Raw genomic sequence first — 24,131 nt, forward strand, 5'->3', positions numbered from 1 at the left:
AATCAAGCACGGATTTATGAAATTGTGCTAATGCCTCTGATCTTGGCAACTGTAAAAAGATTAGTAGATTTAAAAGGTGTGGGGAACAGAGAGGGAATAGGGGGATGGGAAATGGTGAGGGGGGTGGGTGGGGATTATCAGAAGTTCGAGAAATCGGTGTTCGTGCCATCAGGTTGGAAGCTAAGCAGATGGAATACATCCTCTAATGGGTGTGAAAGAATTGATGCTTTGGGTCAAAACCCTGCATCAAGACAGATTGGAGGCAAAAAGTGATTGGTTGAGTGAGAATGGGGGTGTGGGAGGTGTTTGGATGATTAGCAGATTAGCTAGGTGGGTATTTAACCACGTCTCTTATTTCGTATATTTATCTGCACTTCTTATACCTTCATAGAGACTGCTTCTTTCACGACATGAAAAATACACAGCCTATCAAATCTCTCCCCACAAATAAAGCTCTCTAAGTTTTAGCGAATATCCTCAGATGCATTTGTCATAAATCCTGGCGAATCCCTTTTGCACTCTCCAGCATAATCACTTCCCTCCTGCAGTGAGGCAACCAGAAGTACACAATACTCTAGGTGCAATTGAACCTGTGTTATGAAAAGCTGCAACACAATACCCCAACCCTATGCCATGAGCCATAAAGGTAAACATGCCATAAGCTTTATTCAGCACCTTATCAACTAGTGTTACTACGTTCATGAACTGTGGATCTGAAGCCAAAGTCTCTTTGTTTGGACACTAAGTATATTTAAGGCAGAGGTTCATAAGTCGATAAGTCAGGATGTCAAAAGGTTATGGGGAGAAGGCACGTGAATGTGGTTGGTAGGGAAAATAAATCAGCCATGATGGAATGGTGGAAAAGACTGGAAGGGCCGAATGGCCTGATTCCACCTGTGATTGTTTCTGGAGCTTTCCCTGTCATTGGTCTGTTACTATTGTCCTATAGCCTTTTTCAGAAAAGGGGGTAACAAGGAATTTGCATGTTCTTTCCGTGACTGCACAGGTTTCTTCCGGGTGCCCCAGCTTCCGCCCACATTCCAAAGATGTACTGGTTGGTAGGTTAACTGGTCATTGTAAATTGTTCTGTGTTTCAGCTACGGTTAAATCGGGGGATTACTGGAGGGCGCGGCTGGAAAGGCTGGAAGAGCCTATTCTGCGTTGTATCTCAATAAAAAAGTTTTCTAGCCCTTGAGTATTACCATAAGACATAGAAGCAGATTCGGCCATTCAGCTCTGATGCTTCTGGTGCATGAAAGGTGGCCAGGGCATCAACCATTGAACCATTACTGATGATAAAACCAGCGCACCTTTCTTACTATGTGTCACAGACATCACCATATCTTGCACCTTCTTGTATCTGTTCAAAGATTGTCGCAATTCTTCAATCTTCCGATCCTGCAAAAGAATATTGAGCAATTGACCCACATGCAAAATATAGTAACATTCAAACATGCCAGAAATAGTTTTCACCCTGCATAGCTTGGACAGATATTGGAAGATTTTACCTGACGAGATCATGACTATATATAGAATTCTTGATTTTTCCCATGTTCTTCATTACAGAATTTGAAACTATGACCCTTGGTCTACTGGGTTTCACAATCAGTCACAAATCTTCAATTATCAATATTCACAGTTCACCCTACTTATAGAATGATCATGGTGAGGATTTTCCGATAGTGGGGAGACGGAGACTAGAGGACACAGCTTCAATAGAGAAACATCCATTTAAAACAGATGAGGAGGAATTTCTTAAACCACAGGGTAAATTTGTGGAATTCATTGCCAGATAGCTGTGATGGTCATGTCATTGTGTATACTTAAAGTGGAAGCTTATAGGTTCTTGATTAGTCAGTACAACAAAGGTTACGGGCAGAAGGCAGGAGAGTGTAGTTGAGAGAGATTATAAATCAGCCTTAATGCAATGGTGGAGCAGACTCACAGAGTCAAATGTCTTAGAGGCACCAAAGCAGCAAACTCACTGGCTCAAGAAAGTAACACACCTCTATCTCCAACAGCAAACAGGGAAGGGAATCAATTCTTACAGATGTGGACAACATTTCCTGAATGAATCAAATAATCTTTAGGTAATTAGAAAACTTACCTTCTCCTCATTTGCTGCCATCAAAGATTCAACAGCCTTTTTCATTTTATGGACCTCAAGATCTGAAAATACCAAAAACAGAATGCACCATGAAATCTTTATATTTGCATACTGCAAACGATTCCAAATCCATGCCAGGTATTCTCCTCGCTTTAAGAGAATAGTAACCATATATTAGGCACATTCTACAAAAGGTAAAAGGCAGTTTGGATGCATGCTGCTTTAATGAAAATAGAGCCATGTAATACTATAAGTCAAGCAAATTAAATGCATTAAACAAATCGAGACGTGTTAGATTACATGCAGTAAATAGCTGCTCACAAGCTGATGCAGATGCATTCCCAGTTGATGAGAACCAGAACTCCAAGTATACACTTACAGATGTATTGAATGTATTCTTCAAAAGAGCAGCTTCAGTTTTAATCTGAACTATTTTCAACTTTCCATGTTACTAGTCATAGTCACAGAACACTGCAGCACAGAATCAGGCCCTTTGGCCCATCTAGTCCATGCAAAACTGTTATTCTGCTTAGTCCCATCAACCTACACCTGGACCATAGCCCTCCATAACCTTCTCATCTATGTACCTATCCAAATTTTTCTTAAAATCGAACCCGAATCCATCACTTCCGTCGGCAGCTCACTCCACACTCTCAGTTTCAGCTTTTCACCCTCTTTAGCTATATTAACTAAATCTCTGTGGAAACCTAAGGAGTACGGGCAGCTGAAAAGATGACAATTAGGGATTGCTAACCACAGCATCACTCAGATTACTGTATGGAGAGGAAACGAATGTGAAGATAAATGAGCAGGAATGGATAAACTCTGAGATTGAGGAGATCTTGTTAAAGCAGAGAAAAAGCAGATCAAGATGATTAATCAACAGTTGGTAATCTTTGAATAATTTGCAGATGATTTGTATTTTGAGTCAAAAACGAAAGCAACAAGATTTATGCAAACCAAAATTTAAAATACTGATGAAGACTAAATGAAATCAAGTATTTTATTATATTAAAAATATAATGCATTAAGAGAATTTATTTTAGGGGTGCTAGAATGACAAAGATTAAAAGAGGATTTTCAACAATTTATCCAAATGGTGAAGATGCAACTGAATTAGGAGTGAAATACAAAATTCAAGAGGTAAAATAGTAGAAAAATATAGCCTTGGAGGAAATATTACAAAAAGAAAACAAAGACAGATTACTATGTCCGATAACAAATAGCCCACACTATCAAAAGCACAGTTGGAATGAAGAGTTGCCAAAACTAATTTGTTCAAAGAGAAAGCAAGCTAGGTAATACAGAACAAGTTCCACAGCTAAAGACAACTCTTGGATGATTTCAAGAGTTTGTCGGTTTAGATTTTGAAAGATTTCCTGCACTAATTCAATAAAAGGCAGCACATTTGGCTAACTCGCAATCTATATTTAAAAGTGGGAGAGAGGAAAACTGCATATGCAGAAAATTGTTTTCATTCATTTTCAGGATCTGGGTGGCATTTACTGCCAGTCCTACAAGAGGAATATCAGTTTAAATAAAAAAAAACTAGAAGAGAAAGAAACAATGCAAAATGCTTCAAATGAAACAAAACTGGGATTAAGGGTCAAGATAAGAGTTAGATTAGAATTAGATTGATCTTGGAGTAGGTTAAAAGGTTGACACACAGTATGGGCTAAAGAGCGTGTACTGTGCTGAATCCTCCTATGTTCTATTACAGAAAATAAGAATCCTCAATATGCTGAAATGCATATCAGAAGGCACCCTTTTAAGATCAGAGGGCATAATTTCAAAGGAGATTTGAGAGACAAGTTTGTTATTTATTTATTTAACACAGACTGGTAGGTGCCTGGAATCACTACTTGGAGTAGTGCGAGAAGCAGATACATTAGGGACTTTTAAGGGAGATTTAGAAAGGTGCTGAAAATAGGATTTATGGATGTTGGTTAGGCAGAAGAGACTAGACCATAAAACCATAAGATATAGGGGCAGAAGTGGGCCATTCGGCCCATCGAGTATGCTCCACCAGTCATCCCCACTCCCCTGCTTTCACCCCATACTCTTTGATACCCTGGCTAATCAAGAACATATCTACCTCTGCCTTATATACACGCAATGACTTGACCTTCACAGCCACTCGTGGCAACAAATTTCACAGATTTACCACCCTCTGACTAAAATAATTTCTCCACATCCCCGTTCTAAAGGGAAGTCCTTCAATCCTGAAGTCATGCCATCTTGTCCTAGAATCCCCTACCATGGGAAATAACTTTGCCATATCTAATTGGTTCAGGCCTTTTAACTTTGGGAATGTTTTTATGAGATCCCCCTCGTTCTCCTGAACTCCAGGGAATATAGTCCAAGAGCTGCCAGATGTTCCTCATACGGTAACCCTTTCATTCCTGGAATCATTCTTGTGAATCTTCTCTGAACTCTCTCCGATGTCAGTATATCCTTTCTAAAATAAGGAGACCAATACTGCACACAATACTCCAAGTGTACTCTCAAAAGTGACTTATAGAGCCTCAACAGCACATTCCTGCTCTTATATTCTATACCTCTAGAAATGAATGCCAACATTGCATTTGCCTTCTTCACAACCGACTCAACCTGGAGGATAACCTTTTGGGTATCCTGCACAAGGACTCCCAAGTCCCTTTGTGTCTCTGCATTTTGAATTCTCTCCCCATCTAAATAACAGTCTGCCTGTTTATTTCTTCCACCAAAGTACATGACCATACACTTTCCAACATTGTATTTCATTTGCCACTTCTTTGCCCATTCCCCTAAACTATCTAAGTCTCTCTGCAGGCTCTGTTTCCTCAACACGACCTGCTCCTCCACCTAACTTTGTACAATCGGCAAATTTAGCCACAAATCCATTAATAGCATTGTCCAAATCATTGACATACATCGTAAAAAGCAGCGGACCCAACACTGACACCTGTGGAACTCCACTGGTAACCAGCAGCCAGCCAGGATACAATCCCTTTATTCCCACTGTTTTCTACCGATCAGCCAATGTTCCACCCATGCTAGTAACTTTCCTGTAATTCCATGGGCTCTTATTTTGCTAAGCAGCCTCACGTGCAGCACCTTGTCAAAGGCCTTCTGAAAATCCAAGTACACTACGTCTAATGCATCTCCTATGTCTACACTGCTTGTAATTTAGAACATATAACATAGAAAACCTGCAGCACAATACAAGCCCTTCGGCCCACAAAGCTGTGCCGAACATGTCCTTACCTTAGAAGTTACTTAGGGTTACCCATAGCCCTTTATTTTTCCAAGCTCCATGTACCTATCCAGGAGTCTCTTAAAAGACCCTATTGTATCTGCCTCCACCACCGTCGCCGGCAGCCCATTCCACGCACTTACCACTCTCTGCGTAAGAAACCTAACCCCTGACATCTCCTCTGTACATACTTCCAAGCACCAACTGTGCCCTCTCATGCTAGCCATTTCAGCCCTGCGAAAAAGCCTCTGACTATCCACACAATAAATGCCTCTCATCATCTTATACACCCCTGTCAGGTCACCTCTCATCCTCCGTCGCTCCAAGGAGAAAAGGCCGAGTTCACTCAACCTATTCTCATAGGGCATGCTCCCCAATCCAGGCAATATCCTTGTAAATCTCCTCTGTACTCTCTCTCTATAGTATCCATATCCTTCCTGTAGTGAGGCGACCAGAACTCAGCACAGTACTCCAAGTGGGGTCTGACCAGGATCCTATATAGCTGCAACATTACCTGTCGGCTCCTAAACTCAATCCCACGATTAATGAAGGCCAATGCACCGTATGTCTTCTTAACCACAGAGTCAACCTGCACAGCAGCTTTCAGTGTCTTATGGTCTCAGATCCCAAGATCCCTCTGATCCTCCACACTGCCAAGAGTCTTACTATTAATACTATTAATAATTCTGCCATCATATTTGACCTATCAAAATGAACCACTTCACACTTATCTAGGTTGAACTCCATCTCAGCCCAGTTTTGCATCCTATCAATGTCCCGCTGTAATCTCTGACAGCCCTCCACACTATCCACAACACCCCCAACCTTTGTGTCATCAGCAAATTTACTAACCCATCCCTCCACTTCTTTATCCAGGTCATTTATAAAAATCATGAAGAGTAGGGTCCCAAAACAGATCCCTGAGGCACACCACTGGTGTCCGACCTCCCTGCACAATATGACCCGTCTACAACCACTCTTTGCCTTCTGTGGGCAAGCCAATTCTGGATCCACAAAGCAATATCCCCTTCGATCCCATGCCTTGCTGAAATCCATATACACTACATCTACTGCTCTACCTTCATTAATGTGTTCAGTCAAATCCTCAAAAAATTCAATCAGGCTTGTAAGGCACGACCTGCCCTTGACAAAGTCATGCTGACTATTCCTAATCATATTATGCCTCTCCAAATGTTCATAAATCCCACCTCTCAGTATCTTCTCCATCAACTTACCGACCACTGAAGAAAGACTCACTGGTCTATAATTTCCTGGGCTATCTCTACTCCCTTTCTTGAATAAACGAACAACATCCGCCACCCTCCAATCCGTCAGAACCTCTGCTGTCCCCATTGATGATGCAAAGATCATCGCCAGAAGCACAGCAATCTCCTCCCTCACCTCCCACAGTAGCCTGGGGTACATCTTGTCCAGTCCTGGTGACTTATCCAACTTGATGCTTTCCAAAAGCTCCAGCACATCCTCTTCCTTATTGCCTGCATGCTCAGTGCGTTGCAAGCCATCCCTACAACTGCCAGGATCCTTTTCCATAGTGAATACTGAAGCAAGCACCTCTTATCTCCTCCGGTTCCATACACAGTTTTGCACTGTCACATTTGATTGGTTCTATTCTCTCACGTCTTATCCTCTTGCTCTTCACATACTTGCAGAGTGCCTTGGGGTTTTCCTTAATCCTATCTGCCAAGGCCTTCTCATGGCCCCTTCTGGCTCTCCCAATTTCCTTCTTAAGCTCCTTCCTGCTAACCTTATAATCTTCTACATCTCTATCATTACCTAGTGTTTTGAAACTTTCGTAATCTCTTTTCTTCTTGACTAGATTTACAACAGCCTTTGTACACCATGGTTCCTGTACCCTATCATCCCCCTGTCTCATTGGAACATACCTACGCAGAATGCCACATTTCTTCCGTACATTTCCCTGACAACATGTTTCCAATTTATGCTTCCAAGTTCCTGCCTGAGAGCCTCATATTTCCCCTTACTTCAGTTAAACGCTTTCCTAACTTGTCTGTTCCTATCCCTCTCCAAAGTTATGGTAAAGGAGATAGAATTGTGATCACTATCTCCAAAATGCTCTCCCACTGAGAGATCTGACATCTGACCAGGTTCATTTCCCAATACCAGATCAAGTACAGCCTCTCTTCTTATCTATATATTGTGTCAAGACACCTTCCTGAACACACCTAACAAACTCCACTGCATCTCAACCCCTTGCTCTAGGGAGATGCCGATCAATATTTGGGAAATTAAAATCTCCCACCACAACAACCCGGTTATTATTAAACCTTTCCAGAATCTGTCTCCCTATCTGCTCCTCGATGTCCCTGTTACTATTGGGTGGTGTATAAAAAACACCCAGTAGGGTTATTGACACCTTCTGATTCCTAACTTCCACCCACAGAGACTCCGTAGACAACCCCTCCATAACTTCCTCCTTTTCTGCAGCCATGACACCATCTCTGATCAACAGTGCCACACTCCCAACTCTTTTGCCTCCCTCCCAGTCCTTTCTGAAACATCTAAAGCCTGGCACTCAAAGTAACCATTCCTGCCCCCGAGCCATCCAAGTCTCTGTATTGCCCACAACATCATAGCTCCAAGTACTGATCCACACTCTAAGCTCATCTGCTTTGTTCATAATTCTCCTTGCATTCAAATAGACACATCTCAAATCATTGGTCTGAGCGCATTCCTTCTCTATCAGCTGCCTATATGCCCTCTCGCACTGTCTCCAAGCTTTCTCTATTTGTGAGCCAACCGCCTCTTCCTCCATCTCTTCAGTTTGGTTCCCACCTCCCAGCAACTCTAGTGTAAACTCTCCTCAATAGCCTTCGCAATTTCCTCAAAGAATTGCAATAGGTTTGTCAGGCAGAATTTTCCTTTCAGGAAACCATGCTGGCTTGGGCCTATCTTGTCATGTGCCTCCAGGTACTTCATAACCTCACCCCTAACAATCAATTCCAACAAGTTCCCAACCACTGATGTCAGGCTAACAGGTCTATAGTTTCCTTTCTGCTGCCTCCCACCCTTCTTAAATAGAGAAGTAACATTTGCAATTTTCCAGTCATCTGGTACAATGCCAGGATCTATCAATTCTTGAAAGTTCATCGTTAACGCCTCTGCAAACTCTCCAGCTAATTCCTTCAGAACCAGAGGGTGCATTCCATCAGGTCCAGGAGATTTATCCACCCTCAGACCATTAAGCTTCCTGAGCACCTTCTCAGTCGTAATTTTCACTACACATACTTGACTTCCCTGACACTCTTGAATGTCTGGTATACTGCAGACATCTTCCACTGTGAAGACTGATGCAAAATACACAATCAGTTCCTCTGCCATCTCTGCAGCTCTCATTACAATATCTCCAGCGTCATTTTGTATTAGTCCTATATCTACCCTCGACCCTCTTTTACCCTTTATATGCTTAAAAAAGCTTTTAATATCTTCTTTGATATTAGTTGCCAGCTTCTTTTCATAAATCATCTTTTCCTTCCTAATGATCTTCTTAATTTCCTTCTGCAAGGTTTGAGAGATGGGCTTTTTAGTTAACTCTATTAGTGCAAACTGAATGAAACCAGTGGTTTTGAATCTCTCCGTTAATGTGCTCTTATTACCTACCCTATTGCCCATTAAAAACATTGTTCCCAAAACAGTGCATCGAGATTAGGGTTTTCCATGGAAAACCAACATCCGAAACGTGTTATCTTGATGAACAAGTGAAGCATTATTAATTCTGCCCTGTGAGTAATACAACTAAGATACCTATTAATTCCAACATTTGGAAATACAATGAGTAGTCATGCATTTAAAATACAAATATCAATATCAAATTGTAACTGTGATTCATCTGTAACCTTTAGCATCTCACTGACAATGCCTACCACAAACTATATATATGCTGTTAAGTACAATACAGATGACATTTGCATTACAGCCAGCTGGGTAACAGAAATTCATCTCTACCAAATCCACAAAATACTGAAAAAAATCTGAAATACATAAATAAAATTCACACACAGAATTTACGTGATAAAAATAAACAAACAATTTTCCCACGCAACCCCCCTCCCAAAACTTGGGCAGTAAGTTGAGGAAGTACAAGCTTTTTTCTCTGGAGAGGAGGAGGATGATATGTGAATTGATAGAGGCATACAAGATGACAAGAGGCATTAACTGAATGGACAGCCACAGACTTTTTCCCAGGGTGGTAATGGGCAATAATAAGGGGCATAATTTTACAGTGATTGGAGGGAAATATGGGATACTAGTAGATATTTTTTTTTACCAAAACACAGACTCTTCAATAGGCACATAGATGAAAAAAAAGGTTATGTAGGATGGAAGGGTTAAATTGACAGTAGAGTATATTAAAGGGCTAAATGAAGGATGTGTACTGTGTTATACTGTTCTATCTTCTATGTTCCATCTCATGTTTCTTAGTACATTTCCAGATGCCATGGCTTTGCATTATGGAAAAATTGCCATACCAACTGTTACCCATAAAAAAAGGGGGTCATCAATTTAGAAAAAGGCACTTGCAGTCTCACAGTTCAATCATGTTTGGTTATTTTTCTTCAACATCATGATTATAACTGATCCTATACAAAGTGGAAGACATCCTGTGTAATGAATAGCAACACACACAAAAACTGCTGGTGAATGCAGCAGGCCAGGCAGCATCTATAGGAAGAGGTACAGTTACGTTTTGGTGCGGGACCCTTTGTCAGGACTAATTGAGAGAAGAGATAGTAAGAGATTTGAAAGTGGGAGGGGGTGGGGGAAGATCCGAAATGATAGGAGGAGACAGGAGGGGAGGGGTGGATCTAAGAGCTGGAGATGGGAGAGGATCATGGGATGGGAAGCCTGGGGAGAAAGAGAAGGGGGGAGGGGAGCCCAGAGGGTGGAGAGCAGGCAAGGAGTTATAGTGACGGACAGGGAAAAAAAAGACTGAGAAAAAAAGGGGGGGAAAATATAAAATAAATAAATGAGTGTTGGTCAGGTTGGAGGAACAACACCTTATATTCTGTCTGGGTAGCCTCCAACCTGATGGCATGAATATTGCAGACATCCCACCTCTCCCGGGAGTTCAGGGAGTCTCCTGCATATCAATAGCGGCTCCCTGATGCCCGCAAATTATATACAATATCCCGGAAATCGATTTTTTAAGAGAGGGAGAGGAAAAAAAAAGGAAAATGAATGAATCCTGCTTGATCTCTTTTTGTGCTAAGTAGACCTATCAATTTTCTCTGTGGGCGGGCTTTACAGTCAACCTCTCTCTCTTCCATAGTCCATCAGTTCAGTTACTGCCGTCTGTAATGACGCTGAAATCATCCGGACAACTGTCGGTGATGAAGTACAAAAGCCTGGCGAAGAAATTCCCAAGGCTGGCGGTGACAACCTGACTACGTGAGGCTGTCTTATACGGGTGGGGTGCATTGGTGTCTTAAAGGGGATGAGAGCAGGGTTTAAATTGGAGCGAAATTCCAAAATCGCCCGCTAAGACAGCTTTAAAAACGCGCTCGCAAGCAAATTCTGCAGGGTTTTTTTCCTGAGACACTTCCACTTACAGGTACATCGACGCCCGCGATAGGCTGGGTTTAAGCACAGCCATTTTTAGAAGAAAAAACGATTTTAATAAATACCCGGCTCCCACCGAGGTCTGTACTGTGCACTTTATATGTATTTTGAATTACACTTTATTAAATAATATGGTAATATATTGTTCTATGTGGTGTGCGTGATATATGTATTGTGGCTACACTGTGGTCCAGACAGAGGTTGTTTCGTTTGTGGACAATCAGCCAGATGACAATAAACTGGAACTTGAAGATACAGAACTTCTAAATCACTCATTTAAAATCCCCCATTTTGATGGGGGGGGGAGGGAGAGGGGGGGGGAGGGAGAGAGGGGGGGGGAGGGAGAGAGGGGGGGGAGGGAGAGAGGGGGGGAGGGAGAGAGGGGGGGGAGGGAGAGAGGGGGGGGAGGGAGAGAGGGGGGGGAGGGAGAGAGGGGGGGGAGGGAGAGAGGGGGGGGAGGGAGAGAGGGGGGGGAGGGAGAGAGGGGGGGGAGGGAGAGAGGGGGGGGAGGGAGAGAGGGGGGGAGGGAGAGAGGGGGGGAGGGAGAGGGGGGGGGAGGGAGAGAGGGGGGGGAGGGAGAGAGGGGGGGGAGGGAGAGAGGGGGGGGAGGGAGAGAGGGGGGGAGGGAGAGAGGGGGGGAGGGAGAGAGGGGGGGAGGGAGAGAGGGGGGGAGGGAGAGAGGGGGGGAGAGAGAGAGGGGGGGAGGGAGAGAGGGGGGGAGGGAGAGGGGGGGAGGGAGAGAGGGGGGGAGGGAGAGAGGGGGGGAGGGAGAGAGGGGGGGAGGGAGAGAGGGGGGGAGGGAGAGAGGGGGGGGAGGGAGAGAGGGGGGGGAGGGAGAGAGGGGGGGGAGGGAGAGAGGGGGGGGGAGGGAGAGAGGGGGGGGGAGGGAGAGAGGGGGGGAGGGAGAGAGGGGGGGAGGGAGAGGGGGGGAGGGAGAGAGGGGGGGAGGGAGAGAGGGGGGGGAGGGAGAGAGGGGGGGGAGGGAGAGAGGGGGGGGAGGGAGAGAGGGGGGGGAGGGAGAGAGGGGGGGGAGGGAGAGAGGGGGGGAGGGAGAGGGGGGGGAGGGAGAGAGGGGGGGAGGGAGAGAGGGGGGGAGGGAGAGAGGGGGGGAGGGAGAGAGGGGGGGAGGGAGAGAGGGGGGGGAGGGAGAGAGGGGGGGAGGGAGAGAGGGGGGGGAGGGAGAGAGGGGGGGGAGGGAGAGAGGGGGGGGAGGGAGAGAGGGGGGGGAGGGAGAGAGGGGGGGGAGGGAGAGAGGGGGGGGAGGGAGAGAGGGGGGGGAGGGAGAGAGGGGGGGGAGGGAGAGAGGGGGGGGAGGGAGAGAGGGGGGGGAGGGAGAGAGGGGGGGGAGGGAGAGAGGGGGGGGAGGGAGAGAGGGGGGGGAGGGAGAGAGGGGGGGGAGGGAGAGAGGGGGGGGAGGGAGAGAGGGGGGGGAGGGAGAGAGGGGGGGGAGGGAGAGAGGGGGGGAGGGAGAGAGGGGGGGAGGGAGAGAGGGGGGGAGGGAGAGAGGGGGGGAGGGAGAGAGGGGGGGAGGGAGAGAGGGGGGGAGGGAGAGAGGGGGGGGAGGGAGAGAGGGGGGGGAGGGAGAGAGGGGGGGGAGGGAGAGAGGGGGGGGAGGGAGAGAGGGGGGGGGAGGGAGAGAGGGGGGGAGGGAGAGAGGGGGGGGAGGGAGAGAGGGGGGGAGGGAGAGAGGGGGGGGAGGGAGAGAGGGGGGGAGGGAGAGAGGGGGGGGAGGGAGAGAGGGGGGGGAGGGAGAGAGGGGGGGAGGGAGAGAGGGGGGAGGGAGAGAGGGGGGGAGGGAGAGAGGGGGGGGAGGGAGAGGGGGGAGGGAGAGAGAGAGACGGATGTATATGCGACCAGACATTGTCTGAATGGACGTTAAGCGGCGCACACCTGTAATAAGGATACACATTATGCTTTTATTTCTTTTAGGGACCACAACATATCAGGGAGGCTAAGCACAGGGAAGGCTGCTCAAGTATTTCACAGTTCTTTTCAGCAGAAAACCAAAGTCTGACAGAGAAGGTCACTAGAGCTGAGGTGTACTTTACACCTTTCATCATTGAGCATAACCTGCCATTCCAGGTGTGTCCTGACGAAGGGTCCTGGCCCGAAATGTCGACTGTACCTCTTCCTATAGATGCTGCCTGACCTGCTGTCATCAGCATTTTTTGTGTGTGTTGCTTGAATTTCCAGCATCTACAGATTATACTTTTATACTTTATTGTCGCCAACCAATTGATACTAGAGTGTACAATCATCACAGCGATATTTGATTCTGCGCTTCCCACTCCCTGGAGTACAAATCGATAGTAAATATTAAAAATTTAAATTATAACTAGAAAATAGAAAAGGGAAAGTAAGGTAGTGCAAAAAAAAACCGAGGCAGGTCCGGATATTTGGAGGGTACGGCCCAGATCCGGGTCAGGATCCATTCAGCAGTTTTATCACAGTTGGAGAGAAGCTATTCCCAAATCTGGCCGTACAAGTCTTCAAGCTCCTGAGCCTTCTCCTGGAGGGAAGAGGAACGAAAAGTGTGTTGGCTGGGTGGGTCTTGTCCTTAATTATCCTGGCAGCACTGCCCCGACAGCGTGTGGTGTATAGTGAGTCCACGGACGGAAGATTGGTTTGTGTGATGTGCCTCATGCGTGCCTCGAGATATCCTCATGTCTGCATAATTAATTCCCCGTCATAATAATACTAATTAACAGAATTTCAAGCAACAACTTAATTCAACATCTGATGAACAGCTATGGTTCAGGATGAACAAACATTTTTTTTTCCAACTGGCTAATTCTATCCTGAATTTCAAAGCTACAGCTAACGATTACAGATGAAGACAGGAAGTTTTGAACATGCAAGTTGCTGCAATAGCGTAGGCACATAGCTACAACTGTCACACGTTCACCGAGCAGGCACCAGTCCTTACTTTTCTCCTTCAGCTTCTTTTTATAACTTTCCTCTGTACAGGAAGTTCACACAGGTCATGTAATACAGGTACAAGAGCAGTTGGTTAGTTTACAAAAAAATAAGTAGGTAAATTTTAAGCTAGCTGCTCACGAAAATAACTCAATATTTATGCAAAATTTTAAAATGGATTTCTTTGCAAAGCTTAAAACAGTTTTCTAGGTTCAAAAACATCCTAAGTTGGCACATAAAAACAGAACAAGAAATATAATTCAACAAAATACTATGTTAAATGCTGATATAAGTGCCATAGAACAAATTAGAATGTGTTATTGAACCAATAATATTCAAATCTTTAATAGAGTATAAATGCTAACACATCACAAGAATTAATTTACAGACAAATCAGTCACAAAACCAATGGATGTATGTTCTGGGACAAAACCCAAAGTAAAAATTCCAGTTTTCCCTCACGAATGAATGAGGAATAATGTCTCTTACCAGCCCCACTATCACATTCATCTAATTCCGTTTTGGCATTCAACTCAGACAACAGCCCCTTGATCTCAGCATCCTTCTTCTCCAATTGTTCTGTCAGTTGTACCATCTCATCCTACAGCACAAAATTGAATAATGTTTCAATCAAAAAATTATACAAAGCATAAAAAAAATTAAAGCTCAATAGCATCTTGGTATACTCTTCACTTTACTACCATGGTGAGTTTTCACCTGGGATTTAACCTGAATCTGATTATTACGTTCCATTTTTAATGCAATTTCCAGTTAAGAGTAGGTGAATTTTGTGGGTCAAGGGTTTGCATTTTCAAAATATGTTAAAAGTATTTATCATAAACTGCTGACAAATGCAATTTCAGCATGACAATGGAAATACTGGCCATACTTTAACTATCCTTCCTTTCCTAACGTACTCTGATTAATGGGCAAGAATTTTAATATTCAAATTAAATTTATTATCAAAGTACATACATGTCACACACAATCCTGAGATTCATTTACTTGCAGGCATACACAAATCCAATAAATGATGAGATTACAGAGTACCTGAAGGCACATGACAAGATGGGCCAAAACCAGCATGGTTTTCTGAAAGGATTAATGCATTTGTGGCTAAATTTACCAATGACACAAAGATAGGGGGAGGGTCGGGTAGTGTTGAGGAAACAGAGCTTGCGGAGAGTCTTACATAGTTTAGGGGAATGGGCAAAGAAGTGGCAAATGAAATAAAATGCTGGAAAGTGTATGGTCATGCACTTTGGTGGAAGAAATAAACAGGCAGACTATTATTTAGATGGGGAGAGAATTCAAAATGCAGAGATGCAAAGTGACTTGGGAGTCCTTGTGCAGAATACTCTAAAGGTTATCCACCAGACTGAGTCGGTGGTGAAGAAGGTGAATGCAAAGTTGGCATTCATTTCTAGAGGTATAGAATATAAGAGCAGGGATGTGATGTTGAGGCTCTATAAGGCACTCGTGAGACCACACTTGGAGTATTGTGTGCAGTTTTGGGCTCCTTAGTTTAGAAAGGATATACTGATATTGGACATGGTTCAAAGAAGATTCATGAGAATGATTCCAGGAATGAAAGGGTTACCGTATGAGGAATGTCTGGCAGCACTGGGGCTGTATTCCCTGGATTTCAGGAGAGTGAGGGGGGATCTCATAGAAACATTCCGAATGTTGAAAGGCCTGAACAGATTAGATATGGCAAAGTTATTTCCCATAGTAGGGGAGTCCAGGACAAGAGGGCTCGACTTCCGGATTGAAGGACATCCATTTAGAACAGAGATCTGGAGAAACTTGTCAAGAGTGTGGGAAATCTGTGGAATTTGTTGCCACGAACAGCGGTGGAGGCCAAGTCATTGGGTGCATTTAAGGCAGAGATAGATAGGTTCTTGATTAACCAGGGCATCAAAGGGTATGGGGAGAAGGCAGGGGAGTGGAGATGACTGAAAGAATTGGATCAGCCCATGACCGAATGGTGGGAATGGCCTATTTCTGCTCCTATATCTTATGGTTATTAAGACCAAAAGACCATAATAGACATCAAATACAAAGAAACACAATATAATCAACGAAAGATCACACCAGCAGGGCAAATAGCCAGTTTGCAAAATACAAACTGTGCAAATACAAAAAGAAAAATGAAAATAATAATACAAAATAAATAACCAATAAATATCAAAAACATGAGATCAGTCCTTGAAAGCGAGCCCATAGGCTGAGGGAACAGTTCAGTGATGGGACAAGTGAGTGAAGTTATCCCGTCTGGTTCAGGAGCCTTATTGTTGATGGGTAATAACAGTTCATGAACCTGATGGCACGAGTCCTGAGGCTCTTGTACCTTCTTCCTTATGGTAGCAGAAAGAAGAGAGCATGATCTAGATGGTGGGGGATTCTGTTATCCAGCAATAGCATGCCATGTAAATGTGCTCAATGGTGATAAGGTCTTTATAGATGATGGACTGGGCCACATCAACTACCTTTTGTAGGATGTTCCATTCAAGGCCATTGGTGTTTCAATACCAGACTATGATGCAGCCAGTCAATATACTCTTCACCACTCATCAATACAAGTTTCTCAAACTTTCAGATGTTACACTGAATCTTAAACTTCTAACGAAGTAGAGGTGCTGTTGTGTTTTCTTCATGATGGGACTTGTGTGCTGGGCCTTGGACAGCTCCTCCAGAAATGGTAACACCAAGGAATTTAAAGTTGCTGACCCCCTCCACATCTGATGCACCCATGAGGATTGGCTCATGGATCTTCAGTTTCCTTCTCCTGAAGTCAATAATCAGCTCCTTGGTCTTGCTGACATTGAGTGAGAGATTGTTGTTGTGGAACCACTCAGATTTTCAATTTTCCTCCTACATGCTGATTTGTCACCAGCTTTGATTTGGTCCTGACAGTGGCATCATCAGCCAACTTAAATATCGCAATGGAGCTGTGCTTATCCACACAGTCTTAAGTGTGAGCGAGTAGAGCAGAGGGCTAAGCACACAATGTTGTGGTGCACCTGAGCTGGAGGAGATATTGCCAATCTGAAATGACTGGGGTCTGCAAGTGAGGAAATCAAGGATCCAAATGCACAAGGTATTGAGGCCAAGGTCTTGAAGCTTATTGGGTAGCTTGAGGGGATGATAACATTGAAAGCCGAACTGTAGTTAATAAAGAGCATCCTGATGTATGCAGCTTTGCAGGGTTTCAAACCAGACAATGATTTGCCTTTGCCACCATAGATGTTGCCTCACCTACTCACTTCCTTCAGCAGCTTGCTTTATGATGAGGAATACTTCCATTGGATATTTCACGCCTGATAATATTTGAATATTGAATGCTTTTCTACCATTATTCCCAGGTTTCTTTACCAATCCTCTTATTATCTTGGCAACCAAGAGGAAACACACCTTATCATCCCTTCTGCAGCAACAGAATCTCTTGTCTGCCCTCATTATCGAGTCTCCTTATCACTATCGACCTTGTCTGAATGTACCCTTTCTCTCAGAGCCTCTGAGTCACTGTGCCAGAGATCTGGCTACTGCTGCCAGCCACTGAACGAAAACCTTTCAGCACACATCAGGTTAGCAGAGAAATCGATTCTATTGTGCTTCTTTGTATCCACTGCGAATGCTTACAAGCAAATTAATCTCAGGATAGTACATGGTGACATATACATTTTTAGATAACAAATTTATTTGAGACCTTCCACTTCTCTAAATTGGATATTAAATTATCAATGATTTCAGTAAACCACTGCAGAGATCACTTGCATTTTACTAGCTACTGACATTAGAATAACAGAGCCAGATATACAAGCATGTTTGCTCACCTCCGCTTCTGTGTAACATCACCAACATCTAAACCTTGTTAGAGACAAAGTTTAACCTTTGAAACCTGTGACATAGAGTAATGATATTTTGAGATTTGGATCAACCTTATTGTGAGGACGTTGGGATATATGGGAGCGGAATTTAAGTTAAATCTGTCAATACTACACCTTCTCCTCCCTTATTAGGGGGAGAGAGAATCTGCGGTATGTCAAATGCCGGGTGTAAAGCAAAGTCTTTGGGGTAACTGCAAGTTTGTGTCTTTGCTATTGCTTTGCTCATGTTTGAGTGCTTGGTGACGGTGCTGGTGCTTGCTTTTGTTTTTACCGGTGGGGGGAGATTGTTGCTTGCTGCCGCTTACACGTGGGGGGGGGGGGGGAGAAGAGAGCTTGGGGGGGGAATTTAGGGTTCTCACATTTATTTGTCGTTCATTCTTTGGGGCACTTCTGTTTTCGTGGATGTTTGTGAAGAAAAAGCATTTCAGGATGTATACTGTATACATTTCTGACATTAAATTGGACCTTTGAACCTTTGACCACCTGGAAATTGCCGGGGACAGTTGGGCAGAATAATCAGTTCAGCTTAGCCCCTCGTTTTCCTGTCTTAGAAAGACGTACAGTGGATTCTGGTTAATTGGGGCAGTCACTTATTTAGGTAACACTTAACGAACAAAATGTACTGGTTCCAAGGTACCCAATTAACCAGAACCCACTGCACTACTTCTGCCAGTAAAAGGAGAATTTAAAGCCCAGAATTAGGAAGAACTTCACTTCTCATCTCACATTTTTGAATTCTGCTCATTCATTCATTCATTACCTAATTTGCTTGAGCATCTATTCAAGATTAAAAAGTTATTTATTATGGGTGCAAAGCAGGTTACACCTCAGAAGGAAATAATTCAGTCCATATTCTATTTTAGTTATGCTAATCCCAATCCTATAGTGTTCTGACTCCACCATCCAGTAGGTTACTGTTCTACAGGTTACATTCTCAGAAGTCAATCCATCCATATTCTATTTCAAATGTGCTAATCCCAAAATGTTTCTGACTCCACTATCCTCTATAATTTCTCAAGTCGATGTTCCTTGCCCAATACAAATTGCTTGCTGGGTGAAAATAAAACACTTTCAAAACTGCAATCATTCTAATAACATGTACAGGTATTCTGAACACCTTTGACTAGGATGAAATGTGCAGCCAATGCAAAGGTTTTAAACATCACCACAAATAAATTTTGACATTGACTCTAACCATACTTAAAATTCATGGAATACAGTCAAAAGAAATTAAAATGCATGCCACAAATGACTGGAATGAAATGTTGCGGTATGAAGACCATAATCATGGCATTACATAATCATCATTATCTAAGACTTTTTTAATATATGAAGATTTGAGATGCTTTAGCAAAACAAAGTTGTACAAAAAGAAGTAAAGGCTCATGCAAAGTCAGTTTTCAGTCCAATAACTTCTTTGATAATAATCTTTTCAAAGCCACAGCGAGGACACAAGCACACAGCAAACAATCCAGGAAGTTACCACACAGCATTACCAATGAGTTGAAACCCATCACACCTTTAGTGCCTGGGATTTCTGTTCCCTTCGCTGCTTCTCGTACTGCATCTGACCAACCTTGATTTTCAGGCTAGAGAGCTTAGCCATTAATGACTGGTAGAGGTGAGAGAATACAAAGAGAGAGAGAGAACTAGAGTCTGATATAATACTTTCCAAACTGTAGTCATATTTTAGAGCGCAGTAACGCAAAGAAACTCCTCAGTCAGGCAACGATCAATTAGTAAGTAGAACAGTAATCATTAGATGTCCCAGAAAGGAAAAGTCTACAGAAAGTAGTGGATGCAACCCGGTCCATTACAGAAAAGCCCTCTCCATCATTGAGCACATTAATATGTAGCACTGCCATAAGAAAACAGCATCCATCCTCTTAGGCCCCCTGCCATCTAGGGTGTGCTCTCTTCTCACTGAAAGATACAGGAACCTTCAGCCCCATGCCACCAAGTTCAGGGACAGTTACTACACCTCAGTTATCAGGCTCCTGCACCAGAGCAGATAAGTTCACTCACCTCAACACTGAACTGACTCCACAACCTATGGACCCACTTTCAAGGACTCTACGATTCATCCAAGTATTGATCATTTACTGTTTATTTATTTATTTTTGTATTTTCAGTCTGTCGTTTGCACATTAGTTGTTTAGTCTTTGTGTAGTTCTTCTACGGTATTACATTGTTCTACTGTGAATACCCACAAGAAAATTAATGTCCGAGTGGTAAAGTGGATTTTGGTTCACCGATGGCTCAATTAGTCGAGAAAGCGGCTTATTGAGATGCAATGAGGAACAGGCCCTTTTGGCCATTGGAGTCAAGCTGCCCAGCAATCCCGTATTTTAATTCATGTAGAATTACGGAACAATTTATAATGATCAATTAACCTACCAACCGGTAGGTCTTCGAGCTATGGGAGGAAATCAGAGCACCCGGAGGAAACCCACACGATCACAGGGAAAACAAACTCCTTACAGGCAGCAGCAGGAATTGAACCTGAGTCTCTGGTACTGCAAAGCATTGTGCTAACCACCTGCTAATGTGCCGCCCTATTTGGGACAACTCTTAATGACAAAAGCTAAACTGAAGAAATAGCCGGGATTCCCTTCATTTATTTGGGACTGTGCTGATTATTGGGACAACACTTGCCAAACAGTTTTTAATTAGTGTCAGTCGTGTGCACTTGTGTTAGACACTACACTGTGCTTAGAGCAAACAGTTTATAAATGCCATCAGTTACCTGTTTCTCTGTTCAAAAAACAGTAGAAATAAGCACTAAGACAATTTAGAACTGTTTTACTCACTGCACTTTCAAGAATTTAAGCTCGGTGATGCCAGAAATAGTTGGGAGCAAAAATGAAATTGAGGAACTATGAAGAATTTGAATGTTACAGTGAAAATGACATTTTGGAGGACACAGTGGTCTAAAGCATTGTATGAAGACAGTCCATTTCTGCACTAGGTGTCTGCGCTGATTTTGTTCACTTACACAGTGGAAGAATTCCTCCGCTGTTAACTATTAGGAACTAATAGTTTTATATACTATAGCCACATTGATAGTGTTATAATTTGTATACACAATTTGCTACCGAGCTAAACAGTAGTTTGACTTCTTTTTTTTAAAATACCATTTCCACAAAACTTCAGCTAATTGGGCAGGTGACTAATTGGGACAAAATGCACTGGTCCTGACGTGTCCCGATTAACTAGAAACCAATGTAAATAGTGACATACATACTCGGATAAAAAGTTTACTTTGAACTTTGGTTAGTTAGTTGCAAGGAGAATGCTAAAAAAGGAGGGAAAGTTGGTAAAGCTCAGGTGCTATAGAAGAAGCCTCTTGCCACTTTGCAAGTGTGAATGAAGTAGTCAAGGCATCAGAAGTCAAAACACTCATGAATTAGCCCATTGAGTAAATCCTTCCCACCTACTTGCTCCAGCTGATGAGTTTGACTTGAATGCAAGTGAGAGAATACGGTGGCTCGAAATGTGCAGGCAGTGGCCAGTAGTTCCAAAGGAATTCCCTGCATTCTGCCACTTCAAATAGTGCGACACTTCTGACACTTCTCATCTAGGTACACGGGTTGATCGGGTGGTTAAGGTGGCATATGGCATGCTTGCCTTTATTAGTCAAGGCATTGTATTCAAAAGTCAAGTTTTTGTTGCAACTTTATAAAACTGTAGTTCAGTCACATCCTGGAGTATTACACACCGTTCTGATTGCCCCGTTATAGGGAGGATATTGAGGCTTTGGAGAGGGTGCAAGCAACGTTTACTAGAATGCTGCCTGAATTAGAGGGCATATGCATTAATGAAAGGTTGGACAAACTCGGGTTGTTTTCTCTGGAGTAGCAGTGGCTGTCGGGAGATCTGAATAGAGGCTTATAAGATTAGGAGGGGGATTGTTGGAGGAGGGAGGGAACGTCGACTCAGACCATGAGAGGCCTGCGTTGGGCATTTTCATGCCTTACAAGGCGCAGATTGGAAGTCTGTGTGGGGCACTACTCCTCGCACAGACACAACAGCAATGTGCCTTGCTCAAGGACACAAACACACTGCCACAGCTGAGGCTTGAACTAGCGACCTTCAGATCAACTAGACAAACGCCTTAACCACTTGGCCACATGCCCAACACAATAGATGGAGGAGACAGACTTTTTTTTTCTTTTTTTGAGAGTTAAAAAGTGGGTGCCTGGAATGGTGATAAAGGCAGTTACATTAGGGACATTTAAAGATGCTTAAATGGATGTGAGCAAATGAACATTATGTACGCAGAAGGGAATAGTTACCATACTCATTTGATTACTAATTTAATAGGATAGACTCAATATCCTATTAGGACCAATCAAGTCTGACAGTCTGACTGGAGGAGATAGCAAAGTGCTTAATGAGTACTTTGCTTCAGTATTCACTACAGAAAAGGATCTTGGCGATTTTAGGGATGACTTATAGCAGACTGAAAAGCTTGAGCATGGGGGGCGTCACGTGATGACGTGGGATTGAGACGTGTAAATCCAGCTCTCCCGCAACAAATCAGTAAAGTACCGTTTAAACAAAACAAAGTTAATAAATATTTTCTGAAAACTATTTATAAACTTTGTAAGACTACTTTACGATATGCCTCCTAAACCACAACAAAAGAGGTCTGCTGTTGCGAAGCAGCCGCGAGAGGGGAAGGAAAAAGGGCCTACTGCAACGATGGAGCCTCAGACTCAGGTTGGATCTCCTTCGGTAGAACAGGGAGCAATAGCGGTGGTAACGGGTTCTTCGAAGAAGACACCGGAAATGTGGATGCGCAAAGAACAGCGCATGCGCAAATCGACACAACGCAAACTACAAGAACCGACAGCCACTGCAATTGAAAATGACTCAGAGTCAGAATTGGATTCTGCAGAGAACACAGATGAAGAAGAGGAGGAAGAATTGGAAGCGATTGGAAGTAAAGGAGATGATAGAGACATAAGCGAGGCTATATTGCAATTAACGGCTGAACTAAAAAAAGTAAGAGAAGAGCTTAGAGATATGAAGATGTGCTATAATAAAGTTATGGAAAGACAGGACAAAATGGATAAGAAGCTTCAAAAGATGGAAAGAGCAATGGGGCATATGAATGATAAGAGTGGAAAAACAGAAAATGATCTGCTTGTCTGGAACTCGGAAAGAAATCGACTCTTGGAGAAAGTGGACATGTTGGAAAATTTCAGTAGACGTAATAATATTAAAATTGTTGGTCTTAAAGAAGGTACAGAGGGAGAAAAACCAATAGAATTTTTTCAAAAATGGATCCCGGATGTTTTGCAAATGGAAGAGGAGGTTCGACCAATTGAAATTGAGCGGGCACATAGAGCTCTACGACCAAAACATGACCAATATCCACGATCGATTTTAATAAAATTCTTAAGATTTCAAGACAAGGAAAGGATTCTACAGGCAGCTGCTCGAGCTGCCAAGAATAGAAAAGGGCCATTGATAATTAAAGGGAACAAAGTTTTTTTCTACCCTGATATAAGTTACGAACTTTTGAAGAGAAGGAAGAAATTTAATCCAGTGAAAAAAACCCTATGGGATCACGCTTATCAATTTACACTGCGTTATCCTGCAACCTTGAAGATTTTTTTGCCTGGTGGAGAAAAAAGATTTTTTGATGACTACCAGAAAGCAGAGCAGTTTGTGCGAGATTCTCTGAATATTCACCAGATACAAGAACAAATCCAGGGGAGCGAGATAGATTGAAGATGAAGATTGGGTTAAAGAATGGACTTGTTGGATTTTTGAAGCTGGATGAATGTATAAATATATCATTAATTATACGAGGGGGGTAAGAAAGGTTAAAACTGGAGGAATATTAGTTGGGAATAGTAACATTAATTTTGCCTATATATATAATTTTTTTTTGTTGCAGGGGAGCTGGAAGAAGCACTGATCGATTGCTACGCTAATCATGTGTGCGAGCGTGGCTTTTGCCATGACCCGTAAAATGGAGGGGGGTAGTGTTGTGTATCTTTTCTTTCACAACATTAGTGGGGGGGTATTTTGTTTTTTCTTTTTTTGTATTCTTTCTATCTTTTCTTTTTGCCTGGAAGGTTGGGAGGGAAACACATAGCAACATGGTGAAGTTTAAAGAGATTCCCCAAGGAACTATGAGAGTTGAGAAGATAAGTAATGTTTTAGATTGGAGTAACTTTGTTAAGAATAATGACTAATTTATTGAATTTTTTGAGTTTTAATGTTAATGGGCTTAATGGACCAGTGAAAAGAAAAAGAAGCTTAACACATATTAAAAAAATGAAGATAGATTTAGCTTTTTTACAGGAAACGCACCTAACAGAAACAGAACATCAGAAACTAAAGAGAGATTGGGTGGGAAGTGTTGTTGCGG

The 24,131-nt window shown here is 43.2% G+C and overlaps 1 protein-coding gene across 4 annotated transcripts in view; it reads right to left on the minus strand.

The window, feature by feature from the left end:
• ppfibp1b (PPFIA binding protein 1b) overlaps window positions 1-24,131 on the minus strand; it is a 253,814-nt gene that overhangs the window by 88,953 nt on the left and 140,730 nt on the right. For 3 of the 4 annotated variants that reach the window (XM_072267360.1, XM_072267359.1, XM_072267356.1), the window contains 4 exons: window positions 14,346-14,457; window positions 13,867-13,899; window positions 2,108-2,169; window positions 1,311-1,398 (listed from right to left, as the gene is read on the minus strand). In XM_072267360.1, the coding sequence (XP_072123461.1) occupies window positions 1,311-1,398; window positions 2,108-2,169; window positions 13,867-13,899; window positions 14,346-14,457 (295 nt within the window). The remainder of the gene's footprint in view (window positions 1-1,310; window positions 1,399-2,107; window positions 2,170-13,866; window positions 13,900-14,345; window positions 14,458-24,131) is intronic. The other variant, XM_072267357.1, reaches the window with a different exon arrangement.

This window comes from Mobula birostris, chromosome 9 (assembly GCF_030028105.1).
Source record: "Mobula birostris isolate sMobBir1 chromosome 9, sMobBir1.hap1, whole genome shotgun sequence".
NCBI lineage: Eukaryota > Metazoa > Chordata > Chondrichthyes > Myliobatiformes > Myliobatidae > Mobula > Mobula birostris.